At 50.7% G+C, this 21,540-nt stretch overlaps 1 protein-coding gene across 7 annotated transcripts in view; it reads right to left on the bottom strand.

Annotated features, from left to right (window-relative positions):
- CTNND1 (catenin delta 1) overlaps window positions 1–21,540 on the bottom strand; it is a 47,818-nt gene that overhangs the window by 17,558 nt on the left and 8,720 nt on the right. For 4 of the 7 annotated variants that reach the window (XM_025182183.3, XM_014571027.4, XM_014571032.4 and 1 more), the window contains exons 3-7: window positions 5,953–6,071; window positions 4,218–4,521; window positions 2,273–2,344; window positions 1,027–1,185; window positions 230–762 (exon numbers count right to left, since the gene is read on the bottom strand). In XM_025182183.3, the coding sequence (XP_025037968.3) occupies window positions 230–762; window positions 1,027–1,185; window positions 2,273–2,344; window positions 4,218–4,412 (959 nt within the window). In that variant the 5' untranslated portion in view covers window positions 4,413–4,521; window positions 5,953–6,071. The remainder of the gene's footprint in view (window positions 1–229; window positions 763–1,026; window positions 1,186–2,272; window positions 2,345–4,217; window positions 4,522–5,952; window positions 6,072–21,540) is intronic. The other 3 variants (XM_025182192.3, XM_075928927.2, XM_025182197.3) reach the window with 3 other exon arrangements.

Raw genomic sequence — 21,540 nt, 5'->3', positions numbered from 1 at the left:
GAGGTAAAATGCTGCAACTGCATAATTTTTAGAGTCAGCTAGACAGTCCCAGCTATGATAATTCTAGAGTATTAACCACATCCCCAACAAATACACAAGCTGTAACTAGGTGTCTCATTGAGGTCCACATCTTTGTTGGAACCACACATTACAGAGCACTAAGAGTGGGGTGGGAAAACACTCAGAGGACCAGCAATCTGCTACAGTGTGTAAAGCCTGCCTTTCCTACCTAAGTCGCCGCCGGGGGTCCGAAGGAGTCCCTGCCCGCCTGGCTGTGCCATAGTCCGGCATCATCCCATAATCCATGTCTTCATAGCCAATGCTGCGCTGGTCATCCTCCAGCCCGTATGGCTCTGGATGAAAGCGGTTCAGGTCCACGTTGCTTCCCCCTACCCGCACCTGTGGCTGGGGACCATAGACATCCTGCCGGCTGGGGGCCCGGTAGCCATCCATGGAGGGACGGTAACGTTCATCAATACGGGTCACACGAGACAGGCTGCCGTAGTTGTTGTCGCTACCAGGGTAGCCGTCCTCATAGGGGCGGCCATAGCCATCTGGGTAGTGATAGTTGCGGGGGAGGGTGGCAGTGCCAGGCTGGCTCATGTAGCTGCCAGGCCCCCCGTTGCCATTTTTACGGAAGTTCCTGTCCATGGTCTGGATGTAATTGTTGGAGACAGGAGAACCCTCCACAGGTATCCCATCTGGCCCAACGGGGACCTGCTGTACTGTCCGTGTGGTCACAGTCTTCACCACCTTCTTTACCTGAAGAGTGGGTAGAAGGATATGTTCTCAGATCACATGTACCAGAGCTGCGGATGCCCCCTAATCGTCCCAACCTCCCTGTTCTCTCAGCCCTGGACAGTCCCACAGCACTACTTATGCTCCCTGCATAGTCCTCCTCCCCAGCTTCAATTAACAATGCTTGAGACACATGCAGTTTAGTGCATATGCCCTCTTACCAACCTCTTGGAGAGGTCAAAATCAACACCACTGAACACAAAACAGTCCCCTTTTACTGTTCCTCACCGTGGTCTCTGTGCGCCGGGTTGTCCCATCATCCGACGTCTCCACTGACACAACCGACATGGCGCCCTCCGGATCCTCCTCCATGGTGTATGTCTCCTCCACAATCTGCCCTGGGTCCTGCATCCTGGGGACAGTGCTGTACAGGAGGTGGCTGCGGTCCTGGGGTGAGGAAGGCCAAACCAAGTCAGCCCAGATTGCAAATAGCAGCAGATCCCACCAACAGGAAACAGTACATCTGTTACCTTAGCCTGACCGATACCAAGAGAAGTTCCTACAACCTTCCATGAAATTCCTGATTTGTCCCTGTCTCCTTGCTTAGGGACTGCACTAATCTCTCTCATGGGTCCCTAAAAGGGTGGGTCCCACCTGACCAGTGGGTCGTGGAAAGGGCTGAGTGGGTCACCTGTCATTGCCCTCTGCTCTTGTTGGCCCCAGAGGCTCCCCACATCCCATTGTCACTGTTGCTAGGCTGGGACAGCAGGCAGCACCATCTGGAAAGCAGTGGCCTGGTAGCAAGGCCAGCCAGGCCAGTGGGGTGGGGAATGCACAAGCAGGATGCTCTCCTCCCTTTGATGCAGGGAAGACAAGATTGCATGGGCCCCTCATTGGGAGAGGGACCTGTCCCATGTGGGGATAGCGCATAAAAGATCTCAGAGCTCAGAGGACTGTTCTGTGTTTTCCGTCTTCCATTCTCATTGAGAGGAGTGAAGACAGAACTACATGGGTGTAGCAGGAATCCTTAGCGTTATCTATCCACACCAAACTGAGGACAGAGAGAAGGTCTCTCACTTTAATGGGAGTAACTGGGATTCAGGAAGGTACTGTCTATGCTACTGCTGCCCTCTACCTCCATGTTCACATGTGGCAGCTGCAGAGCCCAGTTCTTTGGCACACAGGCCAAGCCCTTCCTCCACCCCCAAGCTCCTGCTGCCACTACAGGGCATATGCCCAGGGAATGCAATGGGAGGTGTGCCTAGAATACAGGGATTTGGGGGAAGGCTTTCTGCAGAAAGCATCTACTCAAAGGAGAGAGGCTTCCCTGGTGCTAGCTTGGTGGCAGCAGAGGGGCAAGTATGCACCACGGCACAAAGAGGGGTGGGGAAGTCTAGCCAGATACACTTGGAGAGATGGGTCCCTTCCACAAGAAGAGACCAGCCACTGAGGGCTGGAACTGAGGCCTTGCCCCCTTGTAAGGCAATACCACCCTCTCAACAAGAGATACCAGCTCCTCCCAGGGGTCCTTTACCGGTGGTCCGTTGAGTTTCAGATCTGGAAACTTCTGCCTTTCCAGGTCAGCATCGCCCAGGAAACGGCCGTTCTGAAACAAGCCACATTAGCTCATTACGCTGCTTCCTAGCCCATCACCCCAGATGTTTGGAGGCAACAGGACAATGCAAGAAAGGCCAGGCCAGGCCCCCTTAAGATTAGTGCCCCAACTCCACCTTGTGAGGACTGTACCGACAGCCTCACACCCTAGTCTGATTTCCAGACTCAGCAACAGCCAGTTCCAGTGCTTCAGAGGTTAGCAGCAGAGAGATGTTAAGAGCAGCCAGGGCCATTCCATGCCCCAAGGTCTCAGTCCCCTACGCAAAGTGGCACAGTCTGGTCCTAGTACCATAGAGGTTTGTGCAACACAGCCAAGCAGGAGATGGATGCCACTGTCCTGTCCAGTCCAGTCTGAGGAGGCCCCAGGAGGAGTTTAATAAGCAGCCTTCTACAATGCTCCACCCTCTAGACATCCCTATGCTCCCACAAGACTGCCAGACTATTCTGATGTGCTGCCTGTCAGAAGGGCCAGCCCCCCTCCTGGGCACACACACCCCCATCCTCATCCCAGAGGGAAGAGACAACACAAGTCACATCTTCTGATGTGGAAGCCATTGGCCACCAAACACCACCTCCCAGTATCTCACAGAGACAAGAGGGAACAGCGTGGGGAGTCAAATGCAGACCAGAGGGTAATGGCTTTTCACTCCAACATCTTTGCATACACTCCCTTCTCCCACTTACGGCCCATGGCACTGTCACCCCTTTTGAAGTATACACATGCACTTGTCTAACTCCAGCAGAGCCTGGGAAGTTTCTCAGTAGCACCCATAACCTCAACCAAATAACCAAGCCCTTTGTGCCCAGCACAGTCAGTGCAGCTGTCCTCTAGCCCTTTAAAATAGGGTCCGAAGGGTCTTGACATCAACCCCTTAATAAAGCCCAACAGACAAAAGTGAGCGATAGCCACAAGAACAGAAAGATCAAGCCAGATTCACCGCAGCAGGCAATACAAGTTAGGAGCCCTGGAGACTCAAGCAGACTCTTCCCTCCTCCCCTCCTGGCACTTGCCCTGTCCCCTGTGACTACCCGTTATTTGAAGATGCTAGCCAGGAACTTCAGAGTAGGGTACTAAACCCAGGTCTCTGACACTGCACTTGTGTGACCATGGCCAAGTCAATTGAACTCTTGGTCTCAATTTCCCATCCAGATCAATGGGGCTAACAGCTCTGCCTAACACAAAGCTGGGGGTGGATACAATGAAGATTAGGAGGGGTCAAGATAACGTGACAGTGGGGACAACAAACATAGCATTGCCTCTACATTGGTGCAGCAGCACATTCTGTGGGCAGGGGCTTCACTTGAGCCCAGAGAATCATTGAGAGCCACCTGTGAGGGTTCCTGGATTCTGCCTGTCACATCCCTATGGTGGGCACTTTAAGCTAGTGAAGTGATGCCTGTTTTGTAGAGAGGATACCAGGCAAGCAGAAATGCCAGGACCTTCTGCCTCATTAGTCACAGGGGCAGTGGAACCAGAGGCTCCTGGTTCCCCAGGAAGGGGGTCCACCCCAAGTCTCCAGCATGATGGAGCCTGACCCATGAATCCAGTCCCCAGCTCACCAGTCTTACACTCAAACACATGCTGGGCCCTCTAAGCATCAGTGAGGGGGCAAGGGATACTACCTCACACCCCCAGACCTGCAGTGAACCTGGTAAGTTTTTACAGCAGTTACACAAATCCATTAGGTGTGGAAATAGCTCCTCTGAGGGGTGCCATTTGGGAGAGGGCAGGAGACACCTGTTCTATTGTGGGGCAACTCTGGTAGGAGCCAGACGCTCCACCTGAATCTGCCCCAGTTCATGCAGGGGCAGCCAAAAGGGCTCTGTCAAGCCCCATGTGCCCAACTTTCCAAGGGGGGTTTTACCTGGTGCCGGCGGGTGAGGGTACCGTTGGCCATCGTCTGGCTGGCGTCCTGCGGGGAGACCCGGACGCGCTCCAGCTGCGCCGAGACGTGGCGCCGCTCCTCCTCCAGCGCCCGGGTCAGCTTCTCAAACTGCGCCTCCTGCTCCTTGACGGAGGCCAGGATGCTGGCAGTTGACTCCACTTCTGAGTCGTCCATGACGAGGGCCCCGCACAGGGGGGAGGGAGGGCGTAGGGCACGGGGCGTGAGAGAGAACCAGCGTCAGACAGGGGGGCGGGGAAGGAGACAGAGGGGGAGGAGCTCCTCACTTCATGACATACAGTTGAGGGAAGGAGAGAAGAGATCAGAGACAGATGAATTATCAACTCGCAGGCCAGGTTCTCTCAGCACTCAACGAAAGAGCAATTGTCAACTCTGCCACCTTCCCTCTAAGGGACAATAGTAACAACTGCCCCAGGACAACTATCCTGCCATGCAGGAAGGAAGTGTCACCCCTACAACAGGAAGCTCAGATGTATGCTCAGCAGCTCCTGCCCTCAAGTCTAGAAATGAGGCTTCCCAATCCTCCTCCTCTGACAAAGGCCTCAACAGGACCTGTACAAGCAAGGCAGCTCTGACCCCTGCCGCTGGTGCAGTCCAGACAGAGAGAGTCTTATCTCCACTGAAGGGATCCCCGGTGGATAGGGAGGAACCCTGATCAGGACAGAAGCTTGGGAAAGAAGTCTCCTGAACCAGCTCCACTTAAACACATTCCCATTTCATTGATTTGAGGGATACCTCCTAATCAGGCCCCTCGCAACCTTGGGAAACAAGGTCATCTCCAAAGGGCAAATGTGACAGTCACAAGTGGGTGATGATCACTCAGCCGTCTGGCTGGAAGGGAAATAAATGATCGGATCCTTCCTCAGCCACAACTGCTCCCGGTGAGCAGAGGCCCTGTAGGGAGGTGTTCCAACCAGAACCTTGGCGGGTACCTGCTTTGGTAAGGGGAGATGCTTCCTGCCATACCATTCCCTGATGGAGGCAGAGTGCTGCTGTTTAGAGAATTACCCATTTGACCTGTGAGACCCAACCCATTCCATGCTAATTCAGCCCAGGATTTCACAACCCTGTTAGACATTCCCTTCATGGGGCAGGGACCCAGTGGGAACACCATACCTGTTAACTCACACCCGGGAGTCACTCCCACAAACCCCACTCAGCTTCCCTGTTACTTTAGACTCACCTAAGACTCAGGGGCCAGACGCAACCCCCAGCTTGCCTGGATCAAACCCCCAAGGCTCAGGGTTTCCTCCCTAGCAATGGGGAGCCTCCTCCTCTTGGGGCTGGAGCACACAAAAATCTACAAGTCTGGGCCCTCCTAGGCTCTGGTGTGCAAGAGGAATGTGCAGTGTCTCCCTCCTTCTCAGTCGGGGGCCTCATCAGTGAGTGAGTTATTTGTTTTTAAACTTTTCACTTGTGTGCGGCCCTCCCCACCGACTGATTTTTCTGTGGGTAAATGGCCCCAGACCCAAAATTGGTTCCCTACCTCTGCTTTAGACAATATGACTCAATCCACTGAGACCTAGGACATTAAGACTAGTTGTGAGGAGGGTCTGTGGCCCTAAACCCTAAAAGTGAGGGTGTCACACTGCCTTCTGACCCACCTTCTGTGTTGGCAGAGAATTATATATAGTGAAAAAGGAGGGAATCAAAAGGTTTTAATTCAATATTAAAATGAACAGTTTTCCATACACACCTGTAAGGAAGGAAGATGGGATTCGATTGGCTAAGGCACAGCACAGCCAGGTCTAGATGCAAAAAATCATGGGAGAAGCAGCCCAGCCACCACCAATGAGGAAACAGGAGGGAAGAGAGCTGTAGAGACAGTCAGGGGATAAAACAGAGTGAATATAACATGGGAAGGAGGGAGGCAACAGAGGGCATGTCGAAAATGAACAGGGGTAATAGGGCATTATGGGTGACATGGAATTGCTTAATGTGACCTTCAAACAACATTGCCATCCCTTTCTGCAAGGGATGGAGATTGTCATGGGAGGAGAGACTGCCTCTCACCAGTGGGGGCACCTTGGGGTCAGCTGTACACACCTTGTGCAGCATCTAACACAGGATCTTACCTCACTGAAAAATGGCTCTGAACAGACTTGCCCCAGTGTTGCCCACTCAATTCCAAAGGTCCTGCTACCTCCTAATTGTGTCTGGATGCACTCCCATGGGTTCACCCAGCCAAGGTAGTTCCTTACTAGCCCCTTCAGCACCCACCCACCTGAGAAACCTGCATTGGAGTCAAGAGGTGGGCCGCCCTCAGAGCCGCTATGTCCCAGCACATCTGCTAAAGTATTTTAGCAACATACACAGCCGTGACAGGGAGGGCAGACATGTGAGGACTAGTCCAGCTTCTGCGCCAGCTGCCTTGGCTCACTTTCCCACGCTCCCCAGCAAGACACCAGTGCTTGGAGAATGTATGTGTCTGTTCTTCACAATCCAGGCCCAGAGTGTCTGTTTTGCATTCCACCTCCCCCCACCCAGTGCATGCCCTACCCTCTCCTGCTGATGTCCAACCCTGGACTCCACCCATGCCCCTCAACCACAACATACATCAAACCCAGTTACTCCAGTGCATGGATCGCTAAAAGCACAGACTTTCCAATCATTTCATTTGTGACGCAGTAAAACTAAACCAGACCTGCCCCTTTTAGAAGAAGGAATAAGACCTGCTAAGAGGCACAATAGCCATCTTGGCTTCAGTTCTTATCAAGTACTACAGCACAGAGAGGACTTTGAGCCCAGCAAGAGATTTTTTTTTAATTTGCTCTGGAGACTGTCTGAATTGCATTTTAACATCTGGTGGCCTCCGCCCTGTAATCTTCTTTCACCAATAAAAAAAATCCAGTTCTACTGCTGGGCACATCCTAAGCATGAGCAGAAGAGACCATGATCTGCATGCACACACCCATCCCCACCAGCACTAGCTTCCTCTCCCAGTACACAAGTCAGCTTGCTTTATCTTCCAGCACTCATGCTATTCCAGTTGGGCTGCAATGCAGCAAGCTGACAAATTTTACAGGTAGATACCAAGCCTACTGAGCTTCAGCCAGAGTGTGAGGAAGGGAGATCAGAGCATATGCCCACGTGTAAACTGGGTCATAGTTTTGGGGTGGGAAGGAAGCCCTAGTCTGGTCAGAGAGCAATGACTGCAGGCTGCCAGTCCCAAATGGTTGCTGTGGGTGACTTTTTCCACTGCCACTAAGTAAGGGTGAGGACTGGGCCTAAGGCTGCCTTACTAGCCCATGGGCTCCAGCATATACTAAGTACAGAGGTGGGGGTGAGGAAGAACAATGTACCCGCATGACCTAACATTTAAGAACACAAACCTATGGTTAGAGACTGCAAGCCAAAACTTGCAGACAGGGCAGAGCTGACCTGCCAGCAGACAGAAACCTTTCCCCCTTCACTAACACAGGGGTTCTCAATCTTGGGGCTGTGACTGCTCACAGGGTTGCAAGGTTATTGTGTGGGAGTCATGAGCTGTGAGACTTCACCAAGTCTCTTTGCCGCCAGCATTTAAAATGGTGTTATTAAAAATTATTTTTATATTTAAGGGGCATTATGCTGAGACTTGCTGCGTGAAAGGGTCACCACTAAAGATGTTTGAGACCCACTGATTGAGAACCAAGGACTGCACTCAAGTGTTAGCCAGCGAAACAGTGAAGGAGCTAGTTCCCTGAGGGCTGAGCATCATCACACCCCTGGGGTCTCAGAGGCACTTCTCAAACCCATTGCTAGAACTTTTGGTCTGTTTGTTCTGCTTCTCCAATGTTAGTTTCCAGAGCAGAATTCTGACCTGTACTCCATCCTTGGAGGGAGGGGGGGAAGTCACCCCCTCCCCAGAGGGAATAGGGATGGAACAACTAGTCAACTATCTGATAAACATTTGCTTATCAGACTGTTGACAGGCTAGTCGAATAGTTGTTCTCCCCCTCTCCCTCCACACTGCCTCTATCAGAAAGGCAGCGGGTGGGGGTGGGGGGGGGAGGAAAGGGTACTTCATAGCAGCAACACCTCATGGAGCCTAGGGCTAGACCCCAGGCTTAATGGCATGCAGCCCGAGGTCAACTGGTCCCCAAGCTGCACGTGGCATTTCAAAGCAGCAGCGCTGCTTCGAGCCCAGGATCAGCTGAGGACTCCTGCCCAGTGCTTTCACCTTTTAAGGCTGTTGCTACACTTCAAAGGTGGAGGCACCCCATCAACTAGTCAGTACAAAATGCATCAATTATTCGATTAGTCAATTACTTGCAATTTAACATCCTTAAGAAGGAATTTATTTAAGGGTCTGCCACCCAATTCCCAGTCAGTCTTAAAACTGCTACTCCTGTCTCTTCATAGCACAAAAAGTAACATAACTATCCCTCAGGGTCTGTAACTTTAAAGACAAGTAGTCCTGTGGCTCCTGTGACACCTTACAGACTAACACACACACAGAATCATGAGCTTTCATGGGTAAAACCCACTTGCCCATGGAAGCTCATGATTCTATATAATTTGTCTAAGGTGAGACAGGACTACTCGTCTTCACAGCACATGTGGTAACAGCTTCCCACCGTCCCCTTGGGATCACCTGCTCGCTTAGCCATGTGGAATAGGTAATTTTCAAACCAAAGGAGGAAGGACAGTCCAGTAGTCAGGGAATGAACCTAGAACTTGAGCCCTACACTCAAATCTCCTACTCTGCCACAGATTTCTGATAGAGACCTTGGGTGAATCATTTATCCTCATTTTAGAGGCGAGAATTGAGGCACTGAGCAGCTAATAGCTCCATGCTGCCTCACATAAGTGTTGCAAGGATAAATATTAAAGACACTGAGGTGTTCAAAATACTATGGCAGAGAGGGCTGTATTCCTAAAAGATACTGCAACCCAGCTGGTTGGGGTCGCCTGTCCCAAGGCACACTTAGCCAGCCCATGCCCTTTTGGAAATTTGTTTTAACAGATGCTCTTAGCCTGTTATTTAGTTCCCTAACTTAATGCAACAAACAGAATGGTTAGGAGTGTGATGTACAAGATATTACTGCTACATTCCTATGAGGCAGTTTCCTTCCTGTCTCCTCCATGTTACAGCCCACGAGACAAACAAGGGGAGAGAATTCAGTTCCTTACTGTGTCTTTATTCTTGCATTATAGTCAGTCATGTTGGGCTTCCCTGAAGATTCATCCAGGCCCTCTTCTAGCTAAAACTACAATCCCAGTGTTTTCCACACAGTAACCCACACAACAGGAAAGGGTCAGAACTGTCCTTACAGTCAGGGAAACGGATAGGACTGACACCCTGAAATCCATGATCCCCCCCCTTTCCTCAGGGGGAGAACCAGCACTGTAGAGAGATCAGTGCCCCCCCTCCACCCCCCATCAGCCAGAGGGCACTTAATTATGCCTTTTCTTCCCCTCTCCCAGGGTGGAGTGCATCAGTGTAAGAGGCACTCCAGACCAGGCAGACACCCACATGCCAGTCTGGTTCACTTGTTCAGCCTTGAGGACCAGAGTGCATCAAACACGTAGTCCACCAGATCAGGCTTGTCAAGTATTGATGAGTAATGGCTGTAAACCACCCCAAGCTGGCACATGTACTCCGACAAACAAGGTACAATCTTCCTCCAGGTGAACATGTGTAACAAGGAACCTTTGCAGACCAGCATTCATGGTTATTGCCCCTTTCCCACAGTAGCATCTCGGATCCCTGTTGTGCTACGTGCTGCATATAAACTGAGTTGTATAAACTCTCTAGGGCAGGAGCTATCTAACAACGCAAAGCAAAGGGCAGGAGGTGAAGCAGGCAAAGCAACATGCACAAGGCTTCCCAGCAGGTCAGTGGAAGAGCTGAGAAAACCTGAGTTCTTTTCCAAGTCCCATACTAAAGCCCTAGCTATTACAGAATGCAGCATCTTTCAAGGACTCATTCCGTATAGGCATCCAAGAGCTAGGTTTTTAGTAGTACTAAGCAGTACTTGTTCTAGAATAGATTACATACAGAACACCCTAATCCCAAGCACAGCAATGTCCTACCTTATTCAGTATTCAGCTCTCAGACTGCATTGCCAGTCTGAAACAGCTCCTTCAGCTGCCCCCACTGTTCAACATCAAAAATGCTCTACTCAAGACACACACACCCCCAATTAGGGAAGTTAATGGGTTATTCAGGAAGCATCACCCGTAACCCAGTAAACATCACCTGTAACAGTTAACCAATATTCCGGGAGGAGCGTCATGCCTGCAGCCCACCCAGGAAGGCTGCTCCAACCCGTGCAGAGCTGCCAGCTCCCAGCCCACTTGAGCCAAAAGCCCTACTTCCATCCCCATGTGGGCTGGGAGCTGCTGCCCCACATGGGGCCAGTAACAGCCATACTGGAGTGCTCCCCCACCCCCAGTTTAATCAGTTAACTGGGTAAACATTAAGTCTAACTGGTCAACTAATTAAATGGGATTTTACATCCCTACACTGAAGTGGCACATTGGTGGTATCTGAATAGTACTTCATTACTGTTAATTCACACAATGCAGCAACAGCTCATGCAGTCCTCTCTCCACTAGTCAGTTTCTGATGACAGTATGAGGCCCTGGTCCCAAGCTCCAAAAAAAGTCAGCAAAAATCAAGCCTCAGCTGCATCAGACCAAGTTTTGATCTATGAACCACCAACAGCTGTGCTTCTCCATAAAGATGTGACTCACAAAGCATGCAAAAGCTAGGAAACAAAGCACTCTGGGTCAAAGGGATAGAGCTGTGGAAATAAATTGGGGGGGGGGGGGGGGAGGAGAAGAGAGAGAAGGGGAAAGGGAAAACAAGGCACATCTAGCATCTGAGAATCTTTAGGATGCTTTCTTCTTCCAAAGCCTTGTCATCCCCTAAAGGAACTTTAGATATTGGGTAACTGAATAGTTGAGTAACCACATAAATTCTTATTGTTTACTCAACTATTCGATAAACCCCGGGGACAAGCCCAGCAGCCAGTGCACTCCGGTCCCACTCCCAAGGAGACCCCTGCTACCCCATGCTTCTGCCTCTATATCAGAGGCAGCAGTGCAAGGTGCCAGGTGGGAGCTGGCCCATGAGGGAAGCCAGTTTAAAAACCAGCTTCCTGTGAAGACTGGCTGCCTGCCTCTCCATACTGCTGCCTCTGATACAGAGACAGCAACAGTGTGGCAGCAGTCCCTGTCTGAGAGGGGTCTGAGCTCCCTGTGGACAGAGGATACTCCACCTCCTGTCCATAGGGAGCTCAGACCCCTGCAGACAGGGGCCGCTGACAGGGGCCAGCCTCTCTCTGCAGGGAGCTTGGGCCCGCTGCCGACAGAGGCTTTGTGGCAGCCTCCCCTGCCGCCTCTGATAGAGGCAGCAGCAGCAGCAGCAGAGTGGAGGGGCAGGCAGCACTGCCAAGCCTAAGCTCCCCAGCACCAGCTCATCAGTTAATTGTATAGTTGACTACATGTTGACATCCCTATCCCCCAAGACTGGCTGAGAGACTTCTACCCAAAACAACCCACATAAAAAACATTTACCTGGAAACAAGCCAGCCTCAGGAAAAAAAAAAAAAAGTTTAAAACCTCTACTTTAATGCAGAGTCTTTACCCCAAATAGGGAAAGTGACAGACTCCCCCTGAAATCCACTAGGGATTCCCCTGTTGCTATCAAGTTTATGCTAAATGTGCCTATATACTTTAAGTGGTGGGTGGCAGGTAGGGATGTAAAATTTCGATTGACTAATGGAATAATCGATGCAATTTGCATTGACTGGTCAATTAGTCGATAAAGGCCCCTCCGCCTTGGGGCTGTTGCTACACTTCAGAGGCAAAAGCACTACAGGGAGTATGGGACCAGAGGGGGAGTCCCCAGCTGACCCTAGGCTCCACAGGCGCTGACTCTTTGAAGTGCCTCTTCCTCTCCTCACCCCTACTGTCTCTCTCTCGTTTTTTATTTTTTATTAGAGGCAGCGGGCAGGGGGAGGGGGGAAAGGGACTAGTCGACTAGCATGTTGACTAGTCGCTCACATTCCAAGTGGCAGGATTAAAAAACACACCACACACACACACACACACACACACACACACACACACCCCCCCCAAGATACATCTCCACAAATTATTTTGCAGATCAGCTAGACACTCCAGATTTATAAATGCAACGCTTGTAAGGTAAGGGGCAACCAGCTTACAAGGCTAATATCAAGACACCCTCTCTTCTCCCACCCGCCCTACTCCATACATAATCCCTTTCTCTGCTCAATACCTACTGGGAAGCTAACACACTGAATATTTTGGAGCAGAGTTTTTCAAATGCCTTGGTTTGAAAATCTGGCTGTGCCCCTGCCTATTTAACTCAAGTTGGGCTGTGCACTGTGTTGAAATGATGCTTTTAGGGTCCCTGAGGGTAGAGTCCACCCCCTCAAGCCATGAAGCCCCAAAAGCAGGACCACTGGGACAAGATCTGAACCAGAGGAAAATAGTCTAAAGTGGACCTGAAAGCTGAAAGGTGAGAACTACTGCACAACTGCTACCTGTAGCCATTAAATCCAGTGACCAAGAACCACAGTGGCAAGATATTGGTCATGCACAGCAGTGTGAGATCATCTCACCAATCTCCCATGAACATCACTTAAGTTTTGCCTGGAAAAAGGCCCACTTCATTTCTGGGAGAGCACAAAGACAGCACCACCCCCAACTCAAAGAGACAGATACTCAGCCAAGATGTGTTTACCCTCCTGGTCACTGGATGGTGAAACTAGACACCCCTACAGAACTTCATGTCACAACTCTAGAGGTTTCACCAAAGGAAGGAGAAACTCCCCTTCAAAGATCCACAGACAAGTCAGAAGTGCTTATTCTATCAGCAGCCTTCAACACCATAAGAATGAACAGAACGCATGCCCATGGCCCTGAACTTCATAGTCCAGGATACCTTCATGTTATACACCACCACCTAAAGCCAGGTGGGTTAGGTGAGAGACAGCCCTGACATCAATATGGGGCTGACCTACTCCAAGAGCTCTTTCCAAATAAACACGTCTCAGACCACTGGAGGAGATAATGGGCGGTCAAGAACTAACTTAAAAAAAACACCCCACACATTGGCACAAGGTCACTTGTCATTCCATCCTCTCAACAAGAAACAGTCCTCACATCCAAACTTGTCCTTTAAGAGCAGAGGCATCATGTTATCAAGATGCAAATCACATGCCATGGTGAAATTTGTAAAAATTAAGCATAAATCATTATAATGGTAGGATAGTAGAGAAGTATGTGGTGATGGTGCATTACTCTGCACTAGTTCACCTCTGCTAATTCAGCAAAGCTCCTAACCTTCAGTATGAATTGGCTAGTTTGTTTTGCTTTTTAAAAACCCACACACCCCCTGAACAAAGCTCCTGAAAATATTTTTACAGGTAAGAATTAGCTATCTTTAACCCCTTATCAGGGGCAGCCCGTGAGCCTAGGCAGACTCGGCAGCCCCCTAGGGCACCGATGATGACATCACTGGGTGCCCGATGATTAAGTCATGGCCATTAACGGCCATGCAGGCGGGGGCACCGATCGCCCCTTCCACCTGGGGGGCGCCAGCTGCCACAGCCGGCCTCGGGGCACTCCTGCCCGCTATGATCAACGCATTAGCCCTAGTATTAGTTTTCCAGTGGCCTGGGGAGAGGCAAATTGGCTTGTGCAAGTCACACAGTGAGAGCGTAAGAGCTCAGGAGTCCTGAACTGGTTCTAATCTAGACAGTAATAGTAGAGGGGGAAAGTTAACCTCTTATTTCCACACTCAGTACACGGGAGCACATGACATCTGTTGTGCCCCAAACACTCCGGAAAGATCTAGAGAGTCTCAATTCTGGTTCCCAATGATCTGGCCAAGATTTTTTTTTTTAAGTGATACAACAAAATGGCTGACAACTCAGACTGTCATCAAAAAAGAGTTGGACAAAATTGCAGGTTAAACAAAAAAGTGTGTCAATTTCATAGGAGGAGGAGGACCTAACTAGCAGCAAAAAAGGTAGAATAGACAGCAAGCAGCAGCACCAAGTCAAAAGCTTTGATTCATCAAAACACTGTCAAATCTGGAGTTGGCCAAGTTGCTAGATCAGGAACATTTTTGGCTGCGACTCTGACTGTTAAATCTAGAAGTGACTCAGCACTCAGTGGCAAAGTGCCCATGAAGGAGTACACACCTCAGAACACTACCTGGCCTTTAGCTTTTCCCCTACTAAAGAAGATTCTGAAATAGCCTGAAGGGAGAGAGAAATAAGTAGTTTCGTGCTGACAGACATGCCACATTGCACCATGGTTGTCTGAATGAAGAGAGCTGGGACTTCCAGGTCAGTTCTCAGTGGACAGATGCCATCACCACAGTTAGCCTTGTTTGCACTATCCGCTGCTCTGACAGCTTTCAGGTTCTCCAGATGAACTTTGGTGCTTCCGAAACTCATCTTTGCTTTCTGTTTCATTCCATTCTACCTCCCACTGTTGTGGCCTCGACCCCTCTTTCCTCCCCCTCCCTAGAAAAGTAAAAGGTACTTTCCTAGGAAACCTGACATGAAAAGCCACAAGCATAGTTCTAAAGCACAACATGGACTTTGCACTCCCTTATGCCTCCAGAGTCAGCTGCTTCCCTCCTTGGAGGGCTGGATCTTCTACATGCAGGCACTTTAGACACCATATACTCATCCAGTATGCGCGAGCCCAGCCTCCTTGTAATGAGGCACACTTCAGCAATGAGGCTCTGGCTAGATTCAGGGTGTGTCTCATGCTGAGAGAAGCATGGGCCTAGGACTGAAAGAAAACTGCTCCCTAGAGTGTGACACACACAGGACTGGTCTAACTAGTCACACTGATATCAGAATGCCTCCCTTTCCCCCACTCCCTGCCACCTCCCACCACTCCAGAAATGAGGATTACATACCTAAATTAGGAAGGCCTCCTATGAGCATTACCTGCATCCCTGCTGACACCCACCCAACAGCTCATTTAGCCTTATATGGGGAGGTTCAGCAACTAAGAGAGGTTGATAAGGAAGAAGAGATAAGAGAGGGCAGGGCATATACACACTAGATGGGGTTGGGTGCCTGAAGGAAAAAAAGAGAGGAGAGGAAATAGATGGAACTCTCCTCCCACAAGAAAGAACAGTCTCAAGAATGGGACTTTACTCTTTACAGTAGTCAGGTCTAGAGGACAAGTTTCCTTGTCATGAGCAGTCAGCCAAGGAATTGGAAGTAAGATCATAGAAGGGTAGTTATGGGGATGTGGAATGGAAAAGTTTGAACCAGTTTACCACAGGTTCCTACATCCATTTCAGTTGCAAAGGAGGAAATCCTTTTACCCAGACAAGAGGCTTACTGAGTAATAGTGGGGATTCCCCCACATGCTATTGGGGTATCAACAGAGTTCAGCCTCCACATTCAATCCACCCAAAACTTCTACAGACCTCTCCTGAGCCCCCATGCCAAGGCAATTCAGTCACCTTGCTGAGAAACACCAGCAGCCATCGCAACAGGCGGCCAATACGAGCAGTGGCCTCCCCAGGCTGTAACTTGGGTTATATCATATGCCGCCTCTCTTGGTTCTCTCTTCCTCCTCCTGTAAGTCAAGCGGAGCTGGCACAAGGGGAAAAAGCAGTGCAGTCGGCAGTAGAACAAAGTGAAAAGATTGTTCCACTGGTATGTCAGCAATCTGGCTCCAGGGCAGCTGTCCTCTTGGGCAGTGAAAGGCAGATTTGTATGTGTGCATGTTCAAGGGTTGCCCTTCTTAGAGAAAGGCTGTAGGCTCAGCTAAGCTACACAAGTGCTTGAGAAGCCCCCATTCCTTACACAGCTGGGGTTCCATACAGATTGGGAGAAAAGCAGAATAAAAGAAGTTATTCGTTCCATTTGTCTAGACAGAGGTGAATTATCCTTGTACAGGCACTTCCTCACTCCTCTGTGACCAGATCCTCCTCTCTGTGTTCAGATTTGAGAGTGGGTAGGCAGCAGAGAAAGAGAGGGGGACCACTGACCATGGTGGGGCAGCCTCCATGGGAGGGGGAGGAAGAAATGATACACTAGCCCAGGTTGCAAATTGTGGTAGGTGTGTGGGAGGGGGACCCATGTTAAGAGTTTGTACTAGGCTTTAAAAAAAAATGCAGCCTGTAACAGGTTTCATGTTACCTGGACTGGTTTCTCCCTGTACTCACTTCCTAAGGACTCAGGGCATCAGAGAGCAGAGTGCCCCACTTTGAGAGGAAGGGGCAGTACCATACCAAAAGCAGCTCCATGAGGAGCCAAACCACTGCATGCTAGATCAGAGTTGCGGCTCACTGAGATGCGGCCCAGACTGGCACAACCAAGACAGTCTCTGGAGACAGCATAGTTTTGCTAAATGCACTTGTGTGCCTAGTTTGTGGGATGCAGAGAGCCCACAGCTCAGAGTCAATGTTGTGTGCAATCAGCATGCAATTCACTTCACGTGCCCTTGGTTTAAGTGCGTGCCACTTTAACAGCAGGAAGAAAAACACCTACAGGGACAAAAAACCAGAAGAATCTGGAAGCCCTGTGCATGGGCAGTGGTAAACAAAATTTCTCGTGGGCCACACATAGAACCCCAATGGGCTACAGGTTGCCCCACCACTGTTCTAAATAATACAGCCACAGGAATTAGCCTCAGCTCCCCCTCCCCACAGCACAGCCATTCCCTGCTGCTAGGAGAAGTGGAGTCCATTGCATTCAAGATGCAGCCAGTCAGCTCCCCCTCTACTTACAAATGCCACAGTGGACTATACCTTCCAACATGAGGCACGTACCAGGACACTAATGCCAGGGTCCACGACCCAGCAAGAGCTGGATTCATACCCCAGAACTGCCTGCCTGCCCCCCTCCATGCACACCAGCCTCCCTTCCAAGCACAGTAGGATCCACATAACCAGGTATGGGCACCCACGCTAAGCTTCACACTTCACAGCCCCCACCCCAGTGCAGGAGTTTCACATGTTGGAAACACTTCAGCAGCACAAAGGAAGCTCTCTTCTCTGTGGGAATTTGCAGCTGAGGCTGAGCTGCTCTCTGGGGACAAAGGGATTTCACAGGCACACACGCAGACATCTCCCCCCTCCTTCTCCCTCCCAGCTTTCCCACTTCCTGTCACAGTAGCACCAGACCTCAGGCTCAGAAACAAACAAATACAAAGTGCTGGATTCTGGGAAGTGGGCCAGAGCATTCCAGAGTTGCCTGTCTGCCAATCCCCAGCCAGAACTCCCACTCTGCCCAGTACAGATCTCTGTGTCAGGGAAAATAGCCTCCCTCTTCCCACCGCACTGCCCCCCACCCACACCCCTAAAGCCAGCCTGAAGAGTCCATTTCACAACAGGCACAGCAGGTGATGAAGCTGGGACTCTGGGTAGGGGGCAGGGAAAAGACTACAGATTTAAAGTTCAGCACAACAGCTTCTGCCTCTGTGCCTACTGGAACCTCCTTACAAGACAGCATTGAAGAGAAGCTAGTTAAAACCCTAGATCCTATACATCAAGTCCTCCTCCTCCCACCACAGCTGTGGGTCGGAACCCTACCCTTCACCTTTTCCTCCTAGAGCCTTGAAATAAAAACTCATTTCCTTCTCTACAGCATGGGTGGGGAACCTGACCTCTGGCTTGCCCTGATCCAGCCCCCAACGCTCAGGGCTTAGCCCATGTCCTACCCCCCAGCAGCAGGGCAGTCTGGTGCTAGTGCTTCAGCCACATGGAGCACTAGCTGCTGCAAGAAAAAGGAGCCATGCCTGCCAAGGGGAAAGATGTACACCAGGCAGGCACATTACCCACCCCCCCATTGCTCTCATTGGCTGGAAATCACAGCCAATGGGAGAGGTAGGGGGCAGTGTCTTCAGGGAGCACTTCCCTACAGCATGCCCAGCTGTGCAGAGCCACTTACACCCACCAGGCAATATGCCCTGATCCCTTGCATCCTCCCAAGCCCTCCATCACACCCAGATCCTGCACGCATACCCCCCCAGCCTGCTCCTACATCCTTCCTCTTGTCAGACCCCTCATCCCAGCCACTTCTTTATAGGGATGTAGATGAGTAGTCCACTATACAATTAACAGATAAGCCTAGGCTTATCGGTTAATCTAGTCAACTACTCACATTTCCAGCCCCCCCACCCCTTGCTGCCTCTGTATTAAAGGCAGTGGGACAGGAGAAGGGAGCAGGAGCCAGTTGCTGGAGGGAGCCAGCTTAAAAGCCAGTTCCCCCCACAGCACCGTCTCTGCAGTGATGCTTCTCAGAGGCAGCAGTGTGGAGGGGTGAGCAGGGGTGTTTTCCATGCAGCAGCCTCTGCCCACAATGAACAGTCTGCTTCACGGCAGCAGCCCCTGTCCGTGACAGGTCCAAGCTCTCCACCGACAGAGGGTGCTCCACATCTTGTGGAGCTCCCCCTGCCCTAGGAGCAGCTGGGCAGCCACCACCAGCTTCCCCAGGGCTAGAGATAGCATCATCTGCCGGTTGGGATTCCCTTGCCTTTGTTCCCTATTCCCCCCTCATAAGACACTCAATGGAAAAGTCAGTCCAGCACCGCTTTAAAGCAAACAGAGGCCCTGTAAGTTCCCAGAGATAAGGCCTCTCCTATCAGCTACAAAAGGAGCAAAGTCCCCTGTGGAGAGACGAATGAGCTGTGCAGACAACACAACACTGTGCCAGCCAGCCAGGAGTGTGGCCTTCTCACAAGGAGAGGAAAAAGTGCAGCAGTTGGGGAGGGCTAGCAGAGCCACAGCAGCAAAGAAGGGATTTAGATCAGACTATTCTGCAGAGGACTCACGTCTGTACCCTACAACAGACACTGCAATACCAGCAGATGATCACACTGGGGAAGCCAGTTAACAAGGGCAATCTAGTTTCATGGATATCTGCAGTTGAGGAACAGCACCTCTCATCCAGGAGCAGCCAAACAGCATATACCAAGATGTCCCCATTGCACCAACACCCCACCTGCACTATAGCTCTGTCATTACTGAAGCCTCATGTTGAACCATGGGGACAATGCAGGAAGTCTGGAGGCTACTCTGCATCAGGTATTTGGGGGGAAGAGGAGATAAGAGAAAGCATGAGGCACACAGGGAAATAGGATGAACCTGAAGTGATTTGGTGGGGCCGGGAGAGGAGGGATAGCTGCTGCAGCTTGAGGTGCACTGGCAATCTCCTGCAAAGAAAAGCTCCCATATCTATCTCCTGTCCACCTCTAATGTCAATATCTGACACCCAGAACAGGGATTTTTGAACTACTGAAGATCCCAGACTCAAAGAAGAATGGCATTTGGAGCACCTGTTTCTGCTACCATCCCACTGATGGAAGAATGACTGCTCCCTTCAGAATGCCCTGCAGTTTTATATTCCATTTACAAGCTTCAGTCACTGAGGGACTTCTTCCACTACTGAACAGCTGGAAAAATAAGACTTCAAGATTGATTTCTGTTCATTCCCTCACCCAGACATACACCACCTCCTCTGAGCCCATCCCACATCTCCTGCAAATGAAGCCTTACCAGTTAATTCATGGCACTCCTGTTTCACCACTCTGAACAAACAGGCAGGTGGCTCACAGAGGCTGAAGTCATGTTCCATGTGGGAGTGGTGCACAGGGAGTAACTGAAATCAGTTCAATATAGAATTTCCAGGAAGAGGAAATCTGCACAGTGAGGTGGCAATTGCCTTCCACACAAACCATGCTGGCGTGCTTTATACTAGGGATGTGAAGTTTTAACTGGGTACGGCTCACCCTTAATGAATGAGGATTACCAGTGAAGGTTGACTAGTGGGGCTAGAGCACCTACCACAAGCAGGGAACTGTTCCAGCCCCACGGGTGCAGGGCACTACAGGGCGGGGCTGCTTTGGCCAGACTGGAGCAGCCCCTGCCCTGTGGTGCGGGGGGGGGGGGGGGGGGGGGGGGGGCGTGAAGGTGTCATTCCAGCCCAGCTGGAGGGGTGTGTGTGTGTGTGCGCGCGCGCGCGAGGGGGGGCCCCCATGCACCCACACCCTTTAAAATCAGTTAAACAAGCCATTTAAATGGGATTTTACATCTCTATACATCTCTAAGTAAGGGTGCTCTGTGAGTCGTCAAGTCTGCCCCACCTATCCTCCATCAGATAAGCTCAGAAGCTGACTCACAGCTCCAGTCAGTCACACAATGTATCAGAAAGAGACAGTACAAGAAACCTAGCTCAATTCAGCATGACCTCATCTGATGCCCCTTGTTCCAACTGTGTGTGTGTGTGTGTGTGTGTGTGTGCGCGCGCGCACACAGACAGATTTAGAAACCCTGATGAAAAATGTGTGGGTAAGGAAAGCAGAGAAGCAGGATACGAGAGCCAGAGACTGACTCACCGCTAAGGGGAAAGATTCACTTCACCGTTTAAAGCAGTAACCACCTTTCCCAGAGGGAGTAGAGCTGTAGGGGGTGCACACAGCTCCTTACCCAGTGGATGTACTACTAGATAGCAGGACCCCAAGGTGGTGTTCTGAGATACACAACCCTTTCTACGCACTCCATCATCATCCATATAGAAGACCAAAAATAAATAAATAAATATAGGACTGTCTGTGAATACATCAGCCAGCACAATATTTGAGACCAGAGCTCACAAGTCTATGTAACTGACTGAGAGCAAGGAGGTGGACTTGAATAATGGGATGCCACATTTCTGCTTTGAAGTGAATCATAAAACAGGGGAGGGCAGAGGGAAGGAGACCTATATGGCACCTGTCCATCCTATTCAGATAAGGACAGAATGGCATCATTATGGATGCTAGAGAACAAGAAGTACCTTGCCAATGGGGTACAGAGAGCTTCCTGTCCCTCCAACAGCATTGCCCTACTTCTACCTGCCGCAGGGCACAGAGCAAAGCTAGAGGACTATCGTCCAGGGGCTGTTGCTCTAGCGTCACAGCTGTATATCCCCTCTGCTGCCCCCAATCTATTCCCCACCCCCACAGCTTTCCCTGCCCTCTGTGGCAGCAGGAGGGAAGGAAACCAGTATTTCCTGGTCAGACGGGAAGGGACATTGTACTTTGCCTTTCCCGCAAGGTTCTAAACAAACGCCCTGCCAAGTGCTGCTCCCTGCCTCCCCAGAAGTGCAGAGGCGACTCGCTAGAACCAATGGGAGAAGGAATGAGGGTCAATTCACTCACTACATCACATGCCAATAAAAAAGCTTTAGTGAACAGATGAACTTACCCAACTCTGTCCCCTCAGAACAAGGCAGCCAGCCCAGGCCCTCTCCCCCGTGGAGAATGTCCCCTCTCCAAAGAGGATGCTAAACACCCATCTTGCCCT

This window comes from Pelodiscus sinensis, chromosome 5 (assembly GCF_052426305.1).
Source record: "Pelodiscus sinensis isolate ZL-2025 chromosome 5, ASM5242630v1, whole genome shotgun sequence".
Classification (NCBI taxonomy): Eukaryota; Metazoa; Chordata; order Testudines; family Trionychidae; genus Pelodiscus; species Pelodiscus sinensis.
Note: the sequence above shows the minus strand (reverse complement) of the source record. Positions and strands in the feature narration are given on the sequence as shown.